We start from the raw sequence: 19,371 nt of genomic DNA on the forward strand, positions 1-19,371 counted from the left end.
TAATCAATTAAAACATTTCATAAGCTCTGTATGTAATTTACATTTATTAGATCCTCTGTCATAAAAGAGAAAACATCTGCATTAAAAAATAAAGTGCTATTTTGTTTAAACTGTGACTAAAGAGCTACACATACTACTGGATTAACCATTACAGAAACATCAAAAATAATTGTAGTAATCACCAATACTGTTAGTTTAGGGCAACATATATTTAGAGTTATAGTTAATGGTATTATGGTTGTTTATTCCATTCACCTTATATTTCTTTCATTTTCTTTTTTCCAGTCATTACAGAATAGCTGTCTCTGTCACAATGCAAAGAAATAAAAGACGAAAAAGACCTCAACAGGATGCAGAGTATTACATTGCTTCTAAAATGGATAAACCAGGGCTTCAAGAGCGATTCATCAACACAGATAAAGGCAAGATATTTCAGTATTTATAATACAATAATATTAATCCGCAACACTGATAATGTAATGCGTCATATTTGTGATTCCTGAAAACAGAGCTGCATGAATGAGTCCTAAAACACAGAAACGATTTATATGTTTGGACTTCTGCTTCCATCAATGCAAAGTCAATGTGAATGTGTAATTTTCATTCACTAATTTCCTTTTTACACATAAAACATGTGACCATGGACCACAAAACCAGTCATATGGGTAAATTTGTCAAAATTAAGTTTATTACATAAATTGAAAGCTGAATAAATAAGCTTTCCAATGATTTATACTGAGAAAATTGCCTTTAAAGTTGTCCAAATGAAGTTCTTTGCAATGCATATTGCTAATCAAAAAATAAATTGATATATTTACAGTAGTGATTTTTGGAATAAAAGATTTTTTTAATTTTGTCCCATGCAATGTATTTCCACATTAATTGGTTCATATGGCATAATAGTTAACTCTAAAGAAACTGCTGACTCTAATCAATTTCTTCTCTTTAGGACGTGGAGTTTTCACCACTGAAGCTTTTCTCAGAGGTGATTTTGTTCTTGAATACAAAGGTGAACTTCTGAGTTCAGAGGAGAGTCTTGATCGGACAAGACGCTACAGTGACACCAAGAGTGTGTTTTTGTTTGATTTTCAGTGGCGTGGCAAATATTGGTGGTAAGTACAGAATTGTAGGTTTGATGTAGTAGGGATGCCAAAATATCAGCAGGCCTGATGAACCACTGTTCTACAGTTTGTGTGCTTTACCTGATGCGCTCAGTTCAGTTAATGATCTCTTTCCTAATGATGATAATCTGAATCAGGTGTGTTAAAAAAGGAGACATACAAAATGTGCAGAGCAGTGGAGCACCAGGCCTGGAGTTAAAGGTCCAGAACAACAATTTACAGATAATGTAGTCACCCTCTTGTCATCCAGGATATTCATGTCTTTCTTTCTTTAGTCGATAAGAAATTATGTTTCTTGATTTCAGGATTTCTCTCCATATAGTGGACTTCTACAGTGCCCCTGAGTTTAAACTTCCAAAATGCAGTTTAAATGCATCTTCAAAAGACTCTAAACAATCCCAGCCGAGGAAGAAGGGTCTTATCTAGCAAATCAACCGGTTATTTTTGGAACAAATTAAATACTTTTTAACCTCAAATGCTCGTCTTGTTTCTGCGCTGGCATGCATAGTCTTTGTGATCCGGGTCAAAACAATTTGGTTATGTTGAAAAACTCCCATCTTGTTTTCTTCTTCAATGTCAAAATCGTCCTACATCACTGTTTTAGCTTGTTTTGTAAAGGATGTTTGATCTTCTTTGCATGGTCACTTTGTAAACACTGGATTGGTACTTCAGCAGTGATGTAGGATGATTTTGAAGTTGGAGGAGAAAATGAGATGGGAGTTTTTAGAGATAGCCTAACTGTACTGACTGTATTGAACAGAAATACGCTCAGTACAGTCACCCAGACTTAGACAAGTGTTTAAAGCTAAAATATACATAAATTGTCAATTTGTTCAGAAAATAACCAATCATTTCGCTGGATAAGACCTTTCTTCCTCGGCTGGGATCATTTAGAGTCCTTTGAAGCTGCATTTAAGTTCAAACTCGGGGCACCATTGAAGGTCATTATATGGAGAGAAATCCTAATTGTTTTCCTCAAAAAAAAAAAACATTTCTTGATGACTGAGGAAAGAAAGACACAAAAATCTTGGATGACAAGAAAAAAAAGTCTTTAGGGCTGAAACAACACATTGATTTAATCAGTTACATTGACCATGAAAACAAGTATATTTGCGTAAATTTTTTTTTTAAATTCAGATATCACCCTATGCTGTGTGGTAATTTTATGTATTTGTAGCATGGATGCATCTATAGAAGACGGGTCATTGGGAAGACTAGTAAATGACGAGCACAAGAATCCCACTTGCAAAATGAGAACCGTTGAAGCAAACAAACAGCCTCACCTGTGTCTCTTTGCTGTACGAGATATTCAACCAGGGGAAGAAATCACTTACAGTTATGGAGACTCAGATTGGCCATGGCGAGTCAAGGTACTGATTTCTAAAAATCTTCATTAATAATTCATGATTACCCTTTACTTTAATTCTGCTTAGTTACTTTGGTCTTCATATTTCTCAAGTCTTTCAGTCAAGCAGAAGGATCCACTGATAAAAAGCTAGCCAGCAGTTTGGGTCAGCAGAAATCGGCAAGTTAATTTAAAACCTCTTTATCATTATTCTGAATTTTTGACTTTCTGAACATAAGAATACTGACAAGTTGTGTGTGAGTAGAGAGTGGGTTTTGTCAGAAGGAAAGGAGTGATTTATTAAGTTACTGTAGGACAGCTAGAGAAATTAACCTGTGCTAGTTTTTCTGATTTTGATATTCACTGATTTGTTTTTTGATATTCAGTCCCATCATGCTGCTTCTGTTTGCTCACCTGACTTGGACACAGAGAACAGCAGTGGTCCACATAAGCAAGTTGAGCCACAGCAGACAGACAAAGCAAGAACATCAGGAAATACAAAGGTACATGCAGCAGATATCTATTGATATAGCAATATCATGTGTAAAAGGAAATCAGAGCAGTGTTTATTATAATCTTTACTTTGAAATGGATCAAAGTAAAGATTAGGGCTGGGTTTTGTGACCAACTTGACGAATCGATTAGATTCTTATTTACATGGTTTTGATTCGATTGTGATTTGATTCAATATCGATTAGTTATCAATGTTTGATTTAAAATGCTAGTTTTCTAGCTAGTTTTTTCACTGGTGCTTAAAGTCTAAAACTTTTGCATACACCATGTGAGCAATCAGTTTTGAACAACACGCTTATTCTTCATAAATTAAAAGAACAATTAAATATTGTGGGGGTCTATGCAGTGAATACATTATAAAATGTATAAAATGAAATAATATAGTCTACAGAAAGCGAGCAACAAGAGCTCTTTAGCTGCAGCACGGATCGATGCGCAACGCTGCGAATCATTAGGCTGAATTCAATTAGTTTCAGTATTATTTCATTTAATCAGTTATTCACGTTTGTTTGTGACTAAGTAAGCAAGACATGGAAGTTACAGTAGGATGAAATATCTAATAAATATCTAATAAACAATTTACATTTATTTTGAAATTATATATTATAACACACATTTACAGATTTTCATTATGATAATGTAATTGCAACTTGTGTAGGTTTATGGATTAAAAATAAGAAGTGATCTTTTTTAATAAAACTAAAACTGAAACTAAACTATATAAAAACTAAATAGAAATGTGCTCACAAAATAAAAACTAAACGAAAACTAACAAAATGATTAATGAAAACTAAACTAAATTTTATAGAAAATTTCAAAACAATATTAAAATATAACAAATTTAAAAATGTGAAACTAATAACCTTGTATAATAAATTTTATCTATTAGGTTTGCATGATTTTGGAAAATGTTCATATTGCAATAATTGAGGTCAATATGCAATTATAATAAATATTAAATGGTATTGTGAGTCAACTTGATGGGTATTTAAGAAAAATGCACAGATTAGTAATAATGCTGAAATGTGTATTTGTAAAAGTAGAAATGCTTTCAAAATAATTTTTTTACATTTGCATTATGTAAACTTATTTTCTCAAAAGTATAGCTAAATTAAATAAAACATTAAATAAAAACATGCATATTTTTATGAAAATAACATATTTTAAACATTTTGTCCAAACAAACATTTACGCACGATGTAACATGTACTCTGTATAAATTCCTTTTTAAAAAGGAAACTGGATTTTTAGTTATTCGGATCACAAGTGGACAATGGAAACACCATACCCGTTATACCTGCCAGTTTAACCCGTCTCTTCTATCCACCTTCGACCACTTCTGACCACATCACCCACCATGGTGCTGATTATATTAACAGGAGGATCAATTGGAAATTGGACAAACTCAAAACATTTTTTTTAAATATAATATTTAATATTTTTTAAATTACAAACAATAAGACAAATACCATAGAAATACTAATTAAACACTCGTTTTTCAAATACAGTAGATTTAACATACATTTATGTGGCATCTTTTGTTGTCCTATTGACATTAATGACAGACAGGTATTTAATTAGGCTGCTGTCCCTTTAAAACCAAATGCATGGATGTATACTGACATATCTGTTTTTCTCTCACCTATTTATGTGAGAAACTGTGTGCAAGCTAGGGGTGTGCGATACTGACAATTTTTTTTATATTCTTTATATTCGGTGTGGTCAGTTCATGCTAATAGAAATTTATCTTTTGCAATAAGTTAAAATGGGTTTTACCTTTTATAGGCATTTAAGCCTTTAAAAATATATATATTTTTTTCTAAAAGAGTCCTTTAATCTGTGAATTAGAATAATAAGAAATTTGGGCTGTTACCAAGAAAATTAAATCCTGCCTTAACTGTCTGCAATAGTAATTTTGTTCTATGACTAGCTTGGTTACATTTGATTACCTACTCATTCTGATCTCTCATTCGTAAAGAAAATTTTTAAATATGGAACAAAGTTTTTCAAAATAAGTCAGGACACTAAAAATAGAGCTCAAAAGTGGGACTGGCCTGGGGAAAATGGAGCGTCTGGTCACCCTAGTAAATGTGCAACTGTGAAATTCATGAACAACTTGAAACAATCCTCCGTCTTCCTCTAAAAACAAGCCTCTTTTCTGTGTGGGTTTTGTTTTGTTTTAAGTGGATCAACTCAGGGATTTCCCAAATCAATATTGTTTCAATAAATTGAAGATTGATTAAAGGTGCCATAGAATGTAAAACTGTGTTTACCTTGGCATAGTTAAATAATAACAGTTCAGAACATTGACATGACATACCATGAGTCTCAAACACCATCGTTTCCTCCTTATATAAATCTAGTGTTTGCAAAAGACCACGGAAAAATAGGTAAATTCCAACATATACCCGACTGTTACGAAACTTTCCCGGGATCGTTAATAGTTACGCCTCCAACATTTGCATCGCCCAATCATCACTAATGTCAGCACATCAGTAAAACAAGGCAAGCCACTGAAGGGACACGGTTAGCTTAATGCTAGCGCTAGCCTGTTACATTGCTATACATAGGATTTCACTTACCATATAAACAGATGTGTGCGCTGATGATGGTGAATGGTTTACAGATCTGAGCATCACTGACAAGCTTCTAAACTTGTGTGGTAAGTACTGTCGGATTCAAAACGGCAGATTCAACAAACCGCATATTAAAAGCGACTAGAGCTCCTAATTAAATATATATATATGTATCCATGTGTGAGCTATAGAGATGAGCAGCTCTGTGGAACATCCAATCAGAGCAGAGCTCATTAATATTCATGAAGCTTCCAAATAAGGCAATAACAGAGCGTTTCATTCTAGGGACAAATCCTAGGGTTGTAAATGGACCTGTAAAACCGTTTCTGGAGAATTTTTGCCCTTTCCTATGCCAAATAGCTTCTATGTAGATATCAGAGAACAATTTAATTTATTGTTTCAATGCATTCTATGGCACCTTTAAAATCAAAGAATCAGTATTTTTTTACCCAGCCCTAGTGTTTTTGTCTCTGGTTTTGTTTAATTGTCTTTATACCTGATTATACCTGAACTACTGTATGATTTACTTCTACGTCCATTGACAGTTGATTATTGTATTATTAATTTACATTATGTTTGCTTGATGCTTTTGTTTTAAGTGCTTATATTTTTATTCCAAATATTTTTCAAGCTTTCACAGTCATCTTCTGATGCATCCAAGTCTGATAAACCCTCTTCATCAGCACCCTGTGCCGTGTCCTCTTCTGTAGTGGCCTCATTACCCACATCATTGTCCTCTCCTGCACAGCCTTCATCGCCCTCACCTTCTTTTGGGCCACCCTCATCATCCTCATCCTCTCCTGCACAGCCTTCATCGCCCTCACCTTCTTTTGGGCCACCCTCATCATCCTCATCCTCTCCTGCACAGCCTTCATCGCCCTCACCTTCTTTTGGGCCACCCTCATCATCCTCATCCTCTCTTGCACAGCCTTCATCGCCCTCACCTTCTTTTGGGCCACCCTCATCATCCTCATCCTCTCCTGCACAGCCTTCATCGCCCTCACCTTCTTTTGGGCCACCCTCATCATCCTCATCCTCTCCTGCACAGCCTTCATCGCCCTCAGCTTGTGCCTCATCCACACCTCTGACACTCCCATTAAGGGAGGTGGGTAAATTATTAAAGTTAATCTTTGCACAAAGGCATGCTAATATAGATTTAATTTAGGCTTATTCTGGATTTGATTGCCTTCTTTAGTATGTTTAAACTTAAAAAATGATGTGCTGAATTATTGGGATGGTCTAGATGTATTGGGCTGGTTGTACTAAGCAGATTAAATAAAATTATTTATGATCTATATTTGTTTGTATTTCACGTCTTTCAGATGCACTCTTTAAGACCATCAAGAAAAAGGCAGGTATGTAACTCGTCATGCAACATGTCATATGCTCAAATGATTTTGCTTAATTATATGTGAAGTAGTCACAACATATTGCAACTTACAGGGATAGTTCACCCAAAATGAAAATTCTGTCCTTAGTTAATCATCCTCATGTCATCCCAAACCCGTAAGATCTTTGTTCATCTTCAGAACACGAATTAAGATATTTTGATGAAGTCTGAGAGTTTTCTGTCCCTGCGTAGACAGCAACGGTCCTACCATGGCCAAGGCACAGAAACATAGTAAGGACATCATTAAAATAGTCCTTGTGACATCAATGGTTCAACCTTAATTTTAGGAAGCTACAAGAATACGTTTTGTATATAAAGAAAACACAAATAACTACTTTATTCAATAATTCTTCTTCGTCGTGTCACCTTAGCGCCATTATGGAGAGTATCACAACGCATGCGTGTGGTGCTGCTGATGTAGAATAATGGCGCTAGGGTGATGCGAAGGAGTTTTTTTTTTTGGTAACACTTTCTATAAAGCCCCTATTTATAATACATTATGAGGGTACTTCTAAGACATTATAATAGGGCTGCAACTAACGATTATTTTGATAATCGATTAGCTGGCCGATTTTTTTTTTTTTTTTTTTTTCGATTAATCGATTAGTTGGCTTAAAAATGTCCAATTATTTATTTATTTATTAAATCACACTATTCCACATTCTGAAAGCTATGAAAACACAGTGCTTAATGTACAACAATTCACCTGTCGTAATAAAGAGAAAAGACAAATATTTGAAGGAAAACACACTAACAAGCATAAAATACTGTGTTTCTGCTATTTATTCTGCCGTAGAGGTGTTTAGTGTCCCGGCAACAGCAGCAGCGAGCGCAAGTGCCTTCAGCTGAGTTCCACGTTCAAATTCACGCAGTAAGCTTAAAATGGCCGCAAAGCCCCAGCTAAAGCAATTACCATGAATATGGCGGGGAAAAAGTAAGGAGATATTCAAATTATTTATTAATAAACTAGTATCTTCTTTCTGAGTCTGAGTGTCTCTGAGTGTCACAAAGATGAAGTTGACGATCCTGACTCGCCATCTGTTCACTGGACGCGCTTTTAAAGCCTAAATATTTATGAATTAGGCCTATAGCTAATGAAAGAGTTTTGTTTTCGATTTAAATTATTTCGTTTTATAGTAGTGATGTAATAATTTAAAATAAATTTATTACTCTTACATTTATGAGTAAAAAAGTTTCACAGTGCGCTGGCACCTCCATGTAGAGACCTGCGCGGGACGGATTTTTCAGTCCCGCTCCCGCCCGCTCCCGCAAGATTGTGTCCCGCGCCCGCCAGCTCCCGCAGAAATATACGTTATCTCGTCCCGCTCCCGCCCGCGACATTCATGATTTGTCCCGCTCCCGCCCGCAAAAGCCCGCATAAAATTAATCTATATTGATTTTTTCTGTACATCGATTGAATTTACATGAAACAGTTCTGTAACATCTTGTAAGTTCCACTAAACCCCAGCATAAACGCTCTGGATAAAATATGTGTTATTTAGACTAAGCATCAACATTCACAAACCACTGTTATTCTTAACAAAAAAGCAAACATGAGCTATGCGTGCATCCACAGCAGAATGCAAACAAACAAGGCTCCTTTAAAGCTGACATCTCAGTATATACGCGATCTCATAAAGCTCTTATAACACAATGGATATTATGCACAATTAATCTTTCATACATGTTTACACTTTGAGTGTTGTAATTTGTAAGCACCCAATATTCAGCACTGTTCAATACTTTTGAGCAGTGAGTGGATTTTAACTTAAACACCACTGATTGGCGATGCGTTCCAGAAATCAGCAGATGGCTACATTGCTCACACTTCAAACAAGTTTTAAACCGAAACTGCCTATTCTTGCGCTTACTGATCATATTTATGTTGTTCTTGCTGCTTTTGTGCAATAGATGAATAACAATTTTTTGTTTTTAGATATTTTATGTTTAGATATTTCTATTTTGCGGGAGTCCCGCGAATCATTTTATTTTCCTGCATCCCGCACACACACGAGTCTCTACCCGCCCGCACCCGCACTCGCCCATCAAGTTTTGTCCCGCGCCGCACTCTGTTGCGTTGGGTCCCGCGGGATTGCAGGTCTCTACCTCCATGTCCTGCAAAGCTTTTACTCTCTGCACAAATGATTGGATATGCGCCTATTTGTACAAATTTATCTAGGTTAAACCATTAAACTAATATTGTGATATGCTTTACGTTTTTTTTTTTTTTATTATTATATTTAATTATATCTAAGGATTTTTATTTAAATCGCGACGGCTAAATTGATCTGTCTGCCGCTGGCCTCTTTGTCGTTATTTTAAAAAACAAAAACTTGAATTTCACAAATAAAACGTGTTCCAAATATGTGACCCTGGACCACAAAACCAGTCATAAGGTTACATTTTACAAAACTGAGATGTATACATCATATGAAAGCTCAATAAATAAGCTTTCTTTTGATGTATGGTTTGTTAGGATAGGACAATATTTGGCCGAGATACATCTATTTGAAAATCTGGAATCTGAGGATGCAAAAAAATCAAAATACTGAGAAAATCATCTTTAAAGTTGTCCAAATTAAGTTCTTAACAAGCATTTTACTAATCAAAAATTACATTTTGATACATTTACAGTAGGAATTTTACAAAAAATCTTTATGAAACATGATCTTTACTTTTCCTAATGATTTTTGGCATAAAAGAAAAATCAAAAATTTTGAACCATGCAATGTATTTTTTGGCTATTGCTACAAATATACCCCAGCGACTTAAGACTGGTTTTGTGGTCCAAGGTCACATATATTTTTAAATTAACTTTATAAACTAAAGAAACAAGAGATCTCGGCCAGTAATTCTGATGAGCTGTCGAGGTTGTTAGGAATTTTTACAACGAATGTTTGTTTAATAGCCTATTTAACACTTATTTAGGCTACTTTCTTATTTTAATGCATTATTTCGTTGATTTATTTTAGCGTTTTGTAGGCTGCTTGTTCACAGACGGAATTGCTTAACAGGCACGTTTGTGAATAATGTTTGAGCCTCATTTATTTATGTATAAAACACCGCACCACCGGCGGTAGTTGGTAAAAATCTGCCACCGTCACAGCCATACAGTTCCTACCCTTCATAAATACGCGCACTACATGTTGTATTTAAATCTAAATTTAACATTCAGCGACTGACATTTTGTTTTTGCGCTGACTGAGTATTAATTGTCTCCCTGTCTGTGTTCTGTGTTCCGGCTGTCTGACACGCTCATTCAGTAAAGATTTAAACTTAACACAGACTGCCAGAATGGAATTTTATGCATAAATGGAAATGTTTGTGTGAATTTGTGACATTTACAGATAAGGATATGAGCGTAAACTGAAAGTTTTCATGCTGAGGATGCAAACGGATCTGTCAAAACACCTCACAGGGCAAGCCATTACGCTATTAGCTTCAAGTTTAAAATAAAGAATTATCATGTTTTGGGCAGCTTGGATCACGTAACTCTCCTGCAGCATCTCAGTCTGTTCACATTAAAACTGTTCTTATGAATACTCATGAGATGATATAGAATATAAGTTTTTTTTTAATATATAATGCATTATAAATGAATTAAAATGCCTTAAGAATACAGTTATAATGTATTATAAATACAGGCTTCATAGAAAGTGTTACTGTTTTTTTTTTGCACACAAAAAGTATTCTTGTAGCTTCACAGAATTAAGGTTAAACCATTAATGTCACATAGACATCATGCGTTTCTGTGCCTTGGCCATGGTAGGACTCTTGCCTTCTATGGAGGGTGAGATAACTTTGGGATCAAAAATATCTTGCATCTTCCTCAAAATGTCTTAATTTGTGTTCTGAAGAGGAACGAAGGTCTTACGGGTCTGGGACAAAATGAAAGTGAGTAAATGATGACAGAATTTTTATTTTAGGGTGGACTCTAACCATTTAAAGGGTTACTCCAGCCCAAAATAAACATTTTGTCATTAATCACTAAGCCCCATGGAATAGAAATTAAGATATTTGAATGCTTTCTGACAGCTCTCTGACCCATGTATGTTGTACTGTGTCAGCCACAACATGCCAAATACATTGTTTTCACTCAAATCAAAGCTTAAATTAACGTATAAAATGTATCTGTGTGTTGTGTCTGACAGAAAACAATGTTCGCTGTTTGCATTCAGGTGATATTCATCAAAATGGCACTAGGGTGATGCGGAGGAGATGGATTGTTGAATAAAGTAGCTTTTTTTTCTGTGCATGCAATATTATTCTTGTAGCTTTATAGAATTTAGCTTGAACCGCTGATGTCACATGGATTATTTTATCCATCTCCTTGCTGTGTTTCTGGATGTTGATCATGTTAATTACATTGCTGTCTATGAGAGGGTCAAAGAGCTGTCAGAATGCATCAAAAATATCTTCATTTGTGTTCAGAAAACGATCAAAGATTTTGGAACGGGTTTGGACATGGGGCTAAGTGATTAACAACAACATTTTCATTTTGGGGTGGAGTAACCCTTCAATATAATAGTAACATTTTGTACTACATGTTAATTCTCTCATTCAGTATTCAGAAAGTGGCAACAGCGAGACAGACTACAGCGATGTTGACTACATACCCAAAATCAGCTCCGATGGATCAGATGGTAGTTCTTCTGGACATGACATAGCTGAAAGCAGCTCAGATGATTCACATGCTTGTGCTTCTAGAAAGCTCTTTTCAAAAGCCGAAGTTAAAGAGAAAGGTTGTTCGTCGGGTAAATGTATAACAGCACCATCACCAAAAAGAATGAGATGCCAAACTGATGAGACAGATACCGTGCCTGGTGATAGGACTTTTATTCAATCAGTGCAATCTTCAAGGCAGAAAGGCAAGATATACAACAAGAAGCAGTATTGCCTCTACTGCAGTAAGCCATACTCAAAAATGGCAAGACACCTCGAGTTTGTCCATTGCAATGAAGTAGAAGTCGCAAAGGCTGTAGCATTTCCAAAAAATTCCAAAGAACGACGAGTGCAGTTAAACCTCCTTAGAAAACGGGGTAACTTTGCCCACAACACTGATGTGGTGAGACAGGGACATGGGGAGATGGTTGCCTGCTACCGTCCAAAAAAGAAGAAAGGGGCCAAAGAATTTATTCACTGCATCTACTGCCAAGGCCTTTACAACAAACGCAGCCTCTGGAAACATATGAAAAATTGTCCATTGAAACCAAAAGATGATGAATCTCAGGGCAGAAAGAGAGTTAGATCTCTGTGCGCTCTGAAAACACCAGTCGGCTTAGAGGTGAGCAAAAGTTTCAAGAAAATACTCTCCGTAATGAATTATGATGCGGTTTCCCGTGTAGTTCATTCTGATATATGCATCATGCAACTGGGCGAACACATGTTCAACAGGATGGGGTCTGATGTAACCAAACATGACTACATAAGACAAAAGATGAGAGAAGTTGGCAGATTGCTTCTTGAAGCAAGAAAGATTACCCCATTGAGATCAATGGCTGACTTCATCATACCAGCAAACTTTAAGCATGTCATATCAGCTGTTAAAGTTGTAGCTGGATACGATGAAGAGAAGAACTCATACGGCATTCCTTCTTTAGCTCTCAAACTTGGCCATTCAGTAAACAAAATCAGTAGCATTGTCGAGAGCAACGCCATGATGTACGGTGATCATGAGCGTGCCGAGTGCGCACGAGACTTCAGAAAAATACATCAGGCTAGATGGAATGAATACATTTCTGCTGGTGCAATTACTACACTGAAAGAAGCCAAGTGGAATGCACCACAGATCATTCCTTTCACTCAAGATGTCAAAGTCCTGCATAATCATCTGGAGAAGAAACACGATAAGTTGCTCAGTAAGCTAAGAAATTGCCCAAGTTCTGCAGACAGCTACGCTGCTCTTGCCAAGGTCACATTGTCTCAAGTGATCCTGTTTAACAGACGAAGAGAAGGTGAGGTATCGCGGATGCTTCTGTCAGCTTTTAAAAGCAGAGATTCTTCCGAGCTACATGAAGATATTGCCATCTGTCTCTCTGAATTTGAGAAAAAGCTGTGTATGCACTTCACCAGAGTTGAGATCCGTGGTAAACGAGGGAGAAAGGTCCCTGTGCTCCTCAAGCCTGCTATGGTTTCTGCCATGGAGCTGCTCGCTGAAACACGTGAGGCTTGTGGCGTTCCAACTGAGAATCCCTTTATGTTTGCCAGACCTGGAGCAATGTCAGCCTACAGAGGAGGAGAATGCATCAGCAGAGCTGCTCGTGAATGTGGCATAAAGAATCCTCAATCACTATCATCAACTAAGCTGAGAAAACACATAGCAACCATGTCGAAGATTCTCAACCTGAATGAAAACGAAGCAGACCAACTTGCTGACTTTTTGGGTCACGATATCAGAATTCACAGACAATACTACCGATTACCAGAGGGCACGCTGCAGCTCGCCAAAATGAGCAAGGTCCTGATGGCAATGGAAAAGGGAACATTGACTGAATTCAAAGGAAAGAAACTTGACGAAATAGAAATCGACCCAAATGGTATGAGCATACTTAAAAACATTTTTGTGTGTCTGTGCTGTACGTACTTACAAATCTATGTCTGCTGTAGTTGACATTGAAAGTAGATCAAAAAATGGTTGTTGTTTTTAGTTGTTTTGTGTGGTTTTAGGACTTTGATGAAAGGTTTTGACTCACTTCATATGAGGGGCTGTATAGGTCGTAATTATTGAAAAGCCTTCTACATACACTAGTGAAAACATTGATAAACCTTCATGAAATTCATTTAAATGAATGTCCCTATGGTTGATCAAGGTTTTCACTAGTGTTTGTGTGAGGTTTTCAGTAATGCACATGAATGAATTTCACTAAGGTTTATCAATGTTTTTCCACTTCACTAGTGTTTGTAAGAGGCTTTTCAATAATAACTGTAAAGCTCTTCATAACTTCAAATGTCGACTACTATATGTTAAAATTATTGTCAATGTATTTTCAGAGCAACTTGAGACACAAGGTGATGAAATGTCAAGCGAAGATGAGGAGGAGCCCAGAGACTTGCCTAAAACAACACCAGCAGAGAAAGACCATCCATCTTTTTGCCAGATGCAGTGTCCATCAAAGGAACAAGGTAAGAAAATCCTTAGGCCTTAATTAGCATTAAAATTACTTTAAATCATCTTTCAAATGTCTTATACACTGAAACAAAAACTTTGCCATGTCATAAGGCCAAAGGTACATGTCAAATAATTTGACCTGAACAGAGAAATTAAGGCAACAATATTGGAAAAATTAGGATTTTTAATTAATATTTGTTAAGCATTATGCAAAAAAATAAAGTGTGTTGCTTTCCAACTGTACACAAACAGCTACAGTTGTGTTCATAAGTTCACAATCCCCTAGCAGAATATGCAAGATATAATTTTAAATAAAAACCAAGAGGGATCAAGAAAATTGCATGCTATTTTTAATTTAGTACTGTCCTGATTCAGTTTTGCTAATAATGTGCTAGTTAAAGGGCTAAACGCTGCTAAATGCAGCTAAAGGCAGCTTAAGTACACAGAGCATGGCTGATAATTTTACAGAAGAGAGGGGTGGGGTCAGCGGAGCTTATTTGCATTTAAAGGAACATGCTACAGAATGGCCTGATTTCTGCAGTGTTTTTTACACTACCATTGAGAAAAAAAATAAAAATTGGCACCTATTGACCCCTTTAAATGTATTTCATCAAATTTCGTGCCTTAGATTAATGACTGTTTGTGTGTTATAATAGTTGTTCATGAGTCCTGAGTTGGTCCAGAGCAACCTGCTGTTCATTATTTGGTTTTCCAGCACCTTCTGTGTATCTGACCCCCTTCCAAAGGTGAATGTATGATTTTGAGATCCACCTTTCACACTGAGGACAACTGACTTGTATTAAAAAAAGGTGAAAACATGTACTGATGCTCCAGAAGGAGCAACAGTGCATTAAGAGCAAGAGGGTGTAAATATTAATGTGTAAATTTTCTTCTTTAAAAAAATAAATAAAATAACAGAGCTTTACTGTTAAAATAAATACATAGAAGAAAAATTATATTCAGTTAAATAAAAGTTTTAATAATAACTGTAGTTTTTTTTCTACAATTAAGTGGTGACTCTTGTTGTAATATTTATTTTTTATCATATATATTGTTTTATGTAAATTATTGAAATGTGAATATATAAACACCTACATTATACTGTACAAAGTAAAACAAGACTAATATTTTTCTGTTACATGTTAAACATACTTTTATTTTGACAGGTTGCCGTGAAGTTTCAGTGTGTATACAGTATGATATGAATGATGCTAGTTTCACTAATGAAACGGTAAAATTGACAAAAAGTGACACTCACAGAAGCTTTGGAGATGTATTTATTGGAGTTTATCTGTTCATGTGAGATGTTAAGGCCAAAAATTAGCGGGAGCGTCACGTGTGCTTCAGTATGCGTGTAGTGAAAAAAAAACATGTCTCCACCATTCATACAAACAGAGGCAAACGGAACACGCAGGATTCATATTGAAAAGGTCTTTTTGCATTTCAGTTTTCACAGACACTAGTCCATATCGCGATTTGAATTAAGTGACAGACCAACTTTTGATTTCTTAATCCAAAAATCGACTTCCGAATTCCGCAGCATTCCGCGCTATAGTAATTCCTGTTTTTGTAATGGAGTTCGCGATCCAGTCCGTGCTTTCGAGGAGGTGAAATTGTAAACGCGTGACCATGTAGAGACAAAAATTACATGCCGTTGTGTAAATAAGATAAATAACATAAGGCTATTAAGTTTGTTTAAAACAACAAGGACCTGTTCTGTAGGAAAGATAACCTTAACTTCTATTGTGATCTGGCGCTATATAGAAAATAAAATTAACTTGACGTTAAAGGGGGGCTGGGCGGGCCACCGCCCTAAAATAATGACAGGGGAAACACTGACTACGGTCTGACTACGGTCAGAGTTATGATATCCAAAATTATGATATCCTCTTTTATTTACAATTTCCTCGCTCGCTGCGGCACTCATTTTCTGCTTATGAACAGCAGGAATCCAGCAGACCAGCACTAGACAACGATATGGCGCAACCAAACGTGATACTGTTACATGATTGGCTGTTAACGTGTCAATACCTATGTTGCTAGGTTACCAGAGAGCCAGTGCCTTTGTTAATGCAACCAAACTTGCTTCGCAACCTCTGTTTTCTTCCCAACGAAGAATAAAGAATCAAACGTTTTATCGAACATATTTTTTATTGATATCGATCACGTGTCCATCGCGATATATATCGTTATCGTTGTATCGCCCAGCCCTAGTTCAATACATACTGATTTTCCAATTCCAAAAGTTTCCACCCCTGGCTCTTGTTTCCACCAAGCGATACAGGTCAGTACAGTACAGTACGGTATGATTCGGGACCTAACACCCTGACCAAGTTTACTTGATAGGCGTTGGTGTAGCCTATGCCGGAAAGTTGCAATCAACGATAAATCACAACTCTGCCTCTTTTTGTTAAATGTCAGTTTTAATGAACAAATATTGTCATAAGTATCAGTACAAAGTATAAGAGGATTATAAAAGGAGAAATAAAGACAAAAGCAAAAAATTGTCAAATGTATGCTACAAAGTCAGCACTGTACTACGGTGAAGTTCAAAATAACTATAGAAAGTGCTCAGCCAAAATGATATGGCCAGAACAAAATAATAGATTTAGAGACTACGAATGCCTGTTTAATATACTAAAAATTAATTGTATCTCATGTTTAATCACTATAGAGACATCAAAATACAATTTGCTTTTTCACAATTTCTGACAATGGAAATGGACATAATTACACTCTGTACTGTACTGAACTATATCACTTGGTGGAAACAAGCCAAAAGTCCTACAGTCACCTTTGGAAAAAGGTCAAATAGGCAGAAGATGCTGGAAAACCAAATAATGAACACCAGGTTGCTTTGTACCAACAAGGGATTCATGAACAACTATCACAAAACATAAAAACAGTCAATGATCTTTGAGGGAATGACACAACATTAGGATTCAAGTGAATGTGGTCATTTTTATTAATTCAGTTATTTTTTTTTTCTTGTGGAGAATGCATAAACATCTGTTATGTGAAATTCAAGTCCGTACTTCTTGATCCTTATTGTGTTATTGTTAAAATTATTAATATTTTGCATACTCTGCAATGATTTCTAACATATATTAAACTTTTGACACAAGATTCAGCCTATAACAAAATATATATACTTGCTTCATTAAATTGACTGGTAAGATTTCTTGGTGGCTGGTATATTACTAAGATGCTTCATGTAAGTAAGTAGTTTATAAACCTTTATAATAGTTTATATAGTTTATAAACACAATTTAGCTATTGTTACTGTGAAAGTTGCATTAAAACTCTTAAACCTGTTTCCAGAATTATAATATACATATCTACATTAGGCAACTGACTTAAGTAATTAATGTATTTATTTTGTAGATTCTTCAAGTCTTTCGAAGCGTAAATGGGACAACACAGAGGTGCAGGCTGTAGAGCGAAATATGATAACCTTTATCCAGACATGCAAAGTTCCCGGTAAGAAAGACTGTGAGAGTTGCATAAAAGCTGAACCAGCACTGAAGAACCGAACGTGGACCGGTGTAAAAAATTATGTCCGAAACAGGATAACTTCTCTCAAAAAAAAGGGTGGTCTTTAGGGGTGTATTTGTAAAGGGGAGGGAGGGAGGAGGGAAAGTAAAGCGGAATAAAAAGGTTGGAGGGAATGGAAAGGAAGGAAAAGTGAATGTAAAGGGGAAGAAAGATGGAGACATGAATGTAAAGGGGAAGAAAGATGGAGACATGAATGTAAAGGAGAAGAAAGATGGAGACATGAATGTAAAGGGGAAGAAAGATGGAGATGCGAATGTAAATGGGAAGAAAGATGGAGACGCGAATGTAAATGGGAAGAAAGATGGAGACGTGAATGTAAAGGAGAAGAAAGATGGAGACGTGAATGTAAATGGGAAGAAAGATGGAGACGCGAATGTAAATGGGAAGAAAGATGGAGGAGCGAATGTAAAGGAGAAGAAAGATGGAGACGTGAATGTAAAGGAGAAGAAACATGGAGACGTGAATGTAAAGGAGAAGAAAGATGGAGATGTGAATGTAAAGGAGAAGAATGAATGAGAAGTGAATCTAAAGGGGAAGAAAGATGGAGACGCGAATGTAAAGGGGAAGAAAGATGGAGACGCGAATGTAAAGGAGAAGAAAGATGGAGACGTGAATGTAAAGGAGAAGAAACATGGAGACGTGAATGTAAAGGAGAAGAAAGATGGAGATGTGAATGTAAAGGAGAAGAAAGATGGAGATGTGAATGTAAAGGGGAAGAAAGATGGAGACGTGAATGTAAATGGGAAGAAAGATGGAGACGTGAATGTAAATGGGAAGAAAGATGGAGACGTGAATGTAAATGGGAAGAAAGATGGAGAAGTGAATGTAAATGGGAAGAAAGATGGAGAAGTGAATGTAAATGGGAAGAAAGATGGAGACGTGAATGTAAATGGGAAGAAAGATGGAGGCGTGAATGTAAAGGGGAAGAAAGATGGAGAAGTGAATGTAAATGGGAAGAAGGAATGAGAAGTGAATCTAAAGGGGAAGAAAGATTGAGACGTGAATGTAAATGGGAAGAAAGATGGAGACGCGAATGTAAATGGGAAGAAAGATGGAGACGCGAATGTAAAGGGGAAGAAAGATGGAGACGCGAATGTAAAGGGGAAGAAAGATGGAGACGTGAATGTGAATGGGAAGAAAGATGGAGACGTGAATGTAAAGGAGAAGAAACATGGAGACGTGAATGTAAAGGAGAAGAAAGATGGAGAAGTGAATGTAAATGGGAAGAATGAATGAGAAGTGAATCTAAAGGGGAAGAAAGATGGAGACGCGAATGTAAAGGGGAAGAAAGATGGAGACGCGAATGTAAAGGAGAAGAAAGATGGAGACGTGAATGTAAAGGAGAAGAAACATGGAGACGTGAATGTAAAGGAGAAGAAAGATGGAGATGTGAATGTAAAGGAGAAGAAAGATGGAGATGTGAATGTAAATGGGAAGAAAGATGGAGACGCGAATGTAAAGGAGAAGAAAGATGGAGACGTGAATGTAAATGGGAAGAAAGATGGAGACGTGAATGTAAATGGGAAGAAAGATGGAGACGCGAATGTAAAGGAGAAGAAAGATGGAGAAGTGAATGTAAAGGAGAAGAAAGATGGAGAAGTGAATGTAAATGGGAAGAAGGAATGAGAAATGAATGTAAAGGAGAAGAAACATGGAGACGTGAATGTAAAGGAGAAGAAAGATGGAGACGTGAATGTAAAGGAGAAGAAAGATGGAGATGTGAATGTAAAGGAGAAGAAAGATGGAGATGTGAATGTAAAGGG

General features: G+C 36.3%; 1 protein-coding gene across 1 annotated transcript; it reads left to right on the top strand.

Annotated features, from left to right (window-relative positions):
- The first annotated feature begins 2,857 nt into the window (after positions 1-2,857).
- On the top strand, positions 2,858-17,989 carry LOC141339448 (uncharacterized). The gene is made up of 6 exons (XM_073844959.1): positions 2,858-2,969; positions 6,187-6,660; positions 6,878-6,910; positions 11,510-13,481; positions 13,936-14,067; positions 17,438-17,989. The coding sequence occupies exons 3-6, from the start codon at positions 6,878-6,880 to the stop codon at positions 17,653-17,655; spliced, it is 2,355 nt and encodes a 784-aa protein (XP_073701060.1). The 5' UTR covers positions 2,858-2,969; positions 6,187-6,660; the 3' UTR covers positions 17,656-17,989.
- Positions 17,990-19,371: the final 1,382 nt, after the last annotated feature.

Source organism: Garra rufa, chromosome 1 (assembly GCF_049309525.1).
Source record: "Garra rufa chromosome 1, GarRuf1.0, whole genome shotgun sequence".
Lineage (NCBI taxonomy): Eukaryota > Metazoa > Chordata > Actinopteri > Cypriniformes > Cyprinidae > Garra > Garra rufa.

Bases quoted from the DNA above. Each gene is read 5' to 3' on its own strand.
- LOC141339448 (XM_073844959.1), top strand. From the start codon at position 6,878: ATGCACTCTTTAAGACCATCAAGAAAAAGGCAG. The intron at 6,911-11,509 runs GTATGTAACTCG...TCTCTCATTCAG, and splicing joins GACCATCAAGAAAAAGGCAG to TATTCAGAAAGTGGCAACAG. The intron at 13,482-13,935 runs GTATGAGCATAC...ATGTATTTTCAG, and splicing joins AATAGAAATCGACCCAAATG to AGCAACTTGAGACACAAGGT.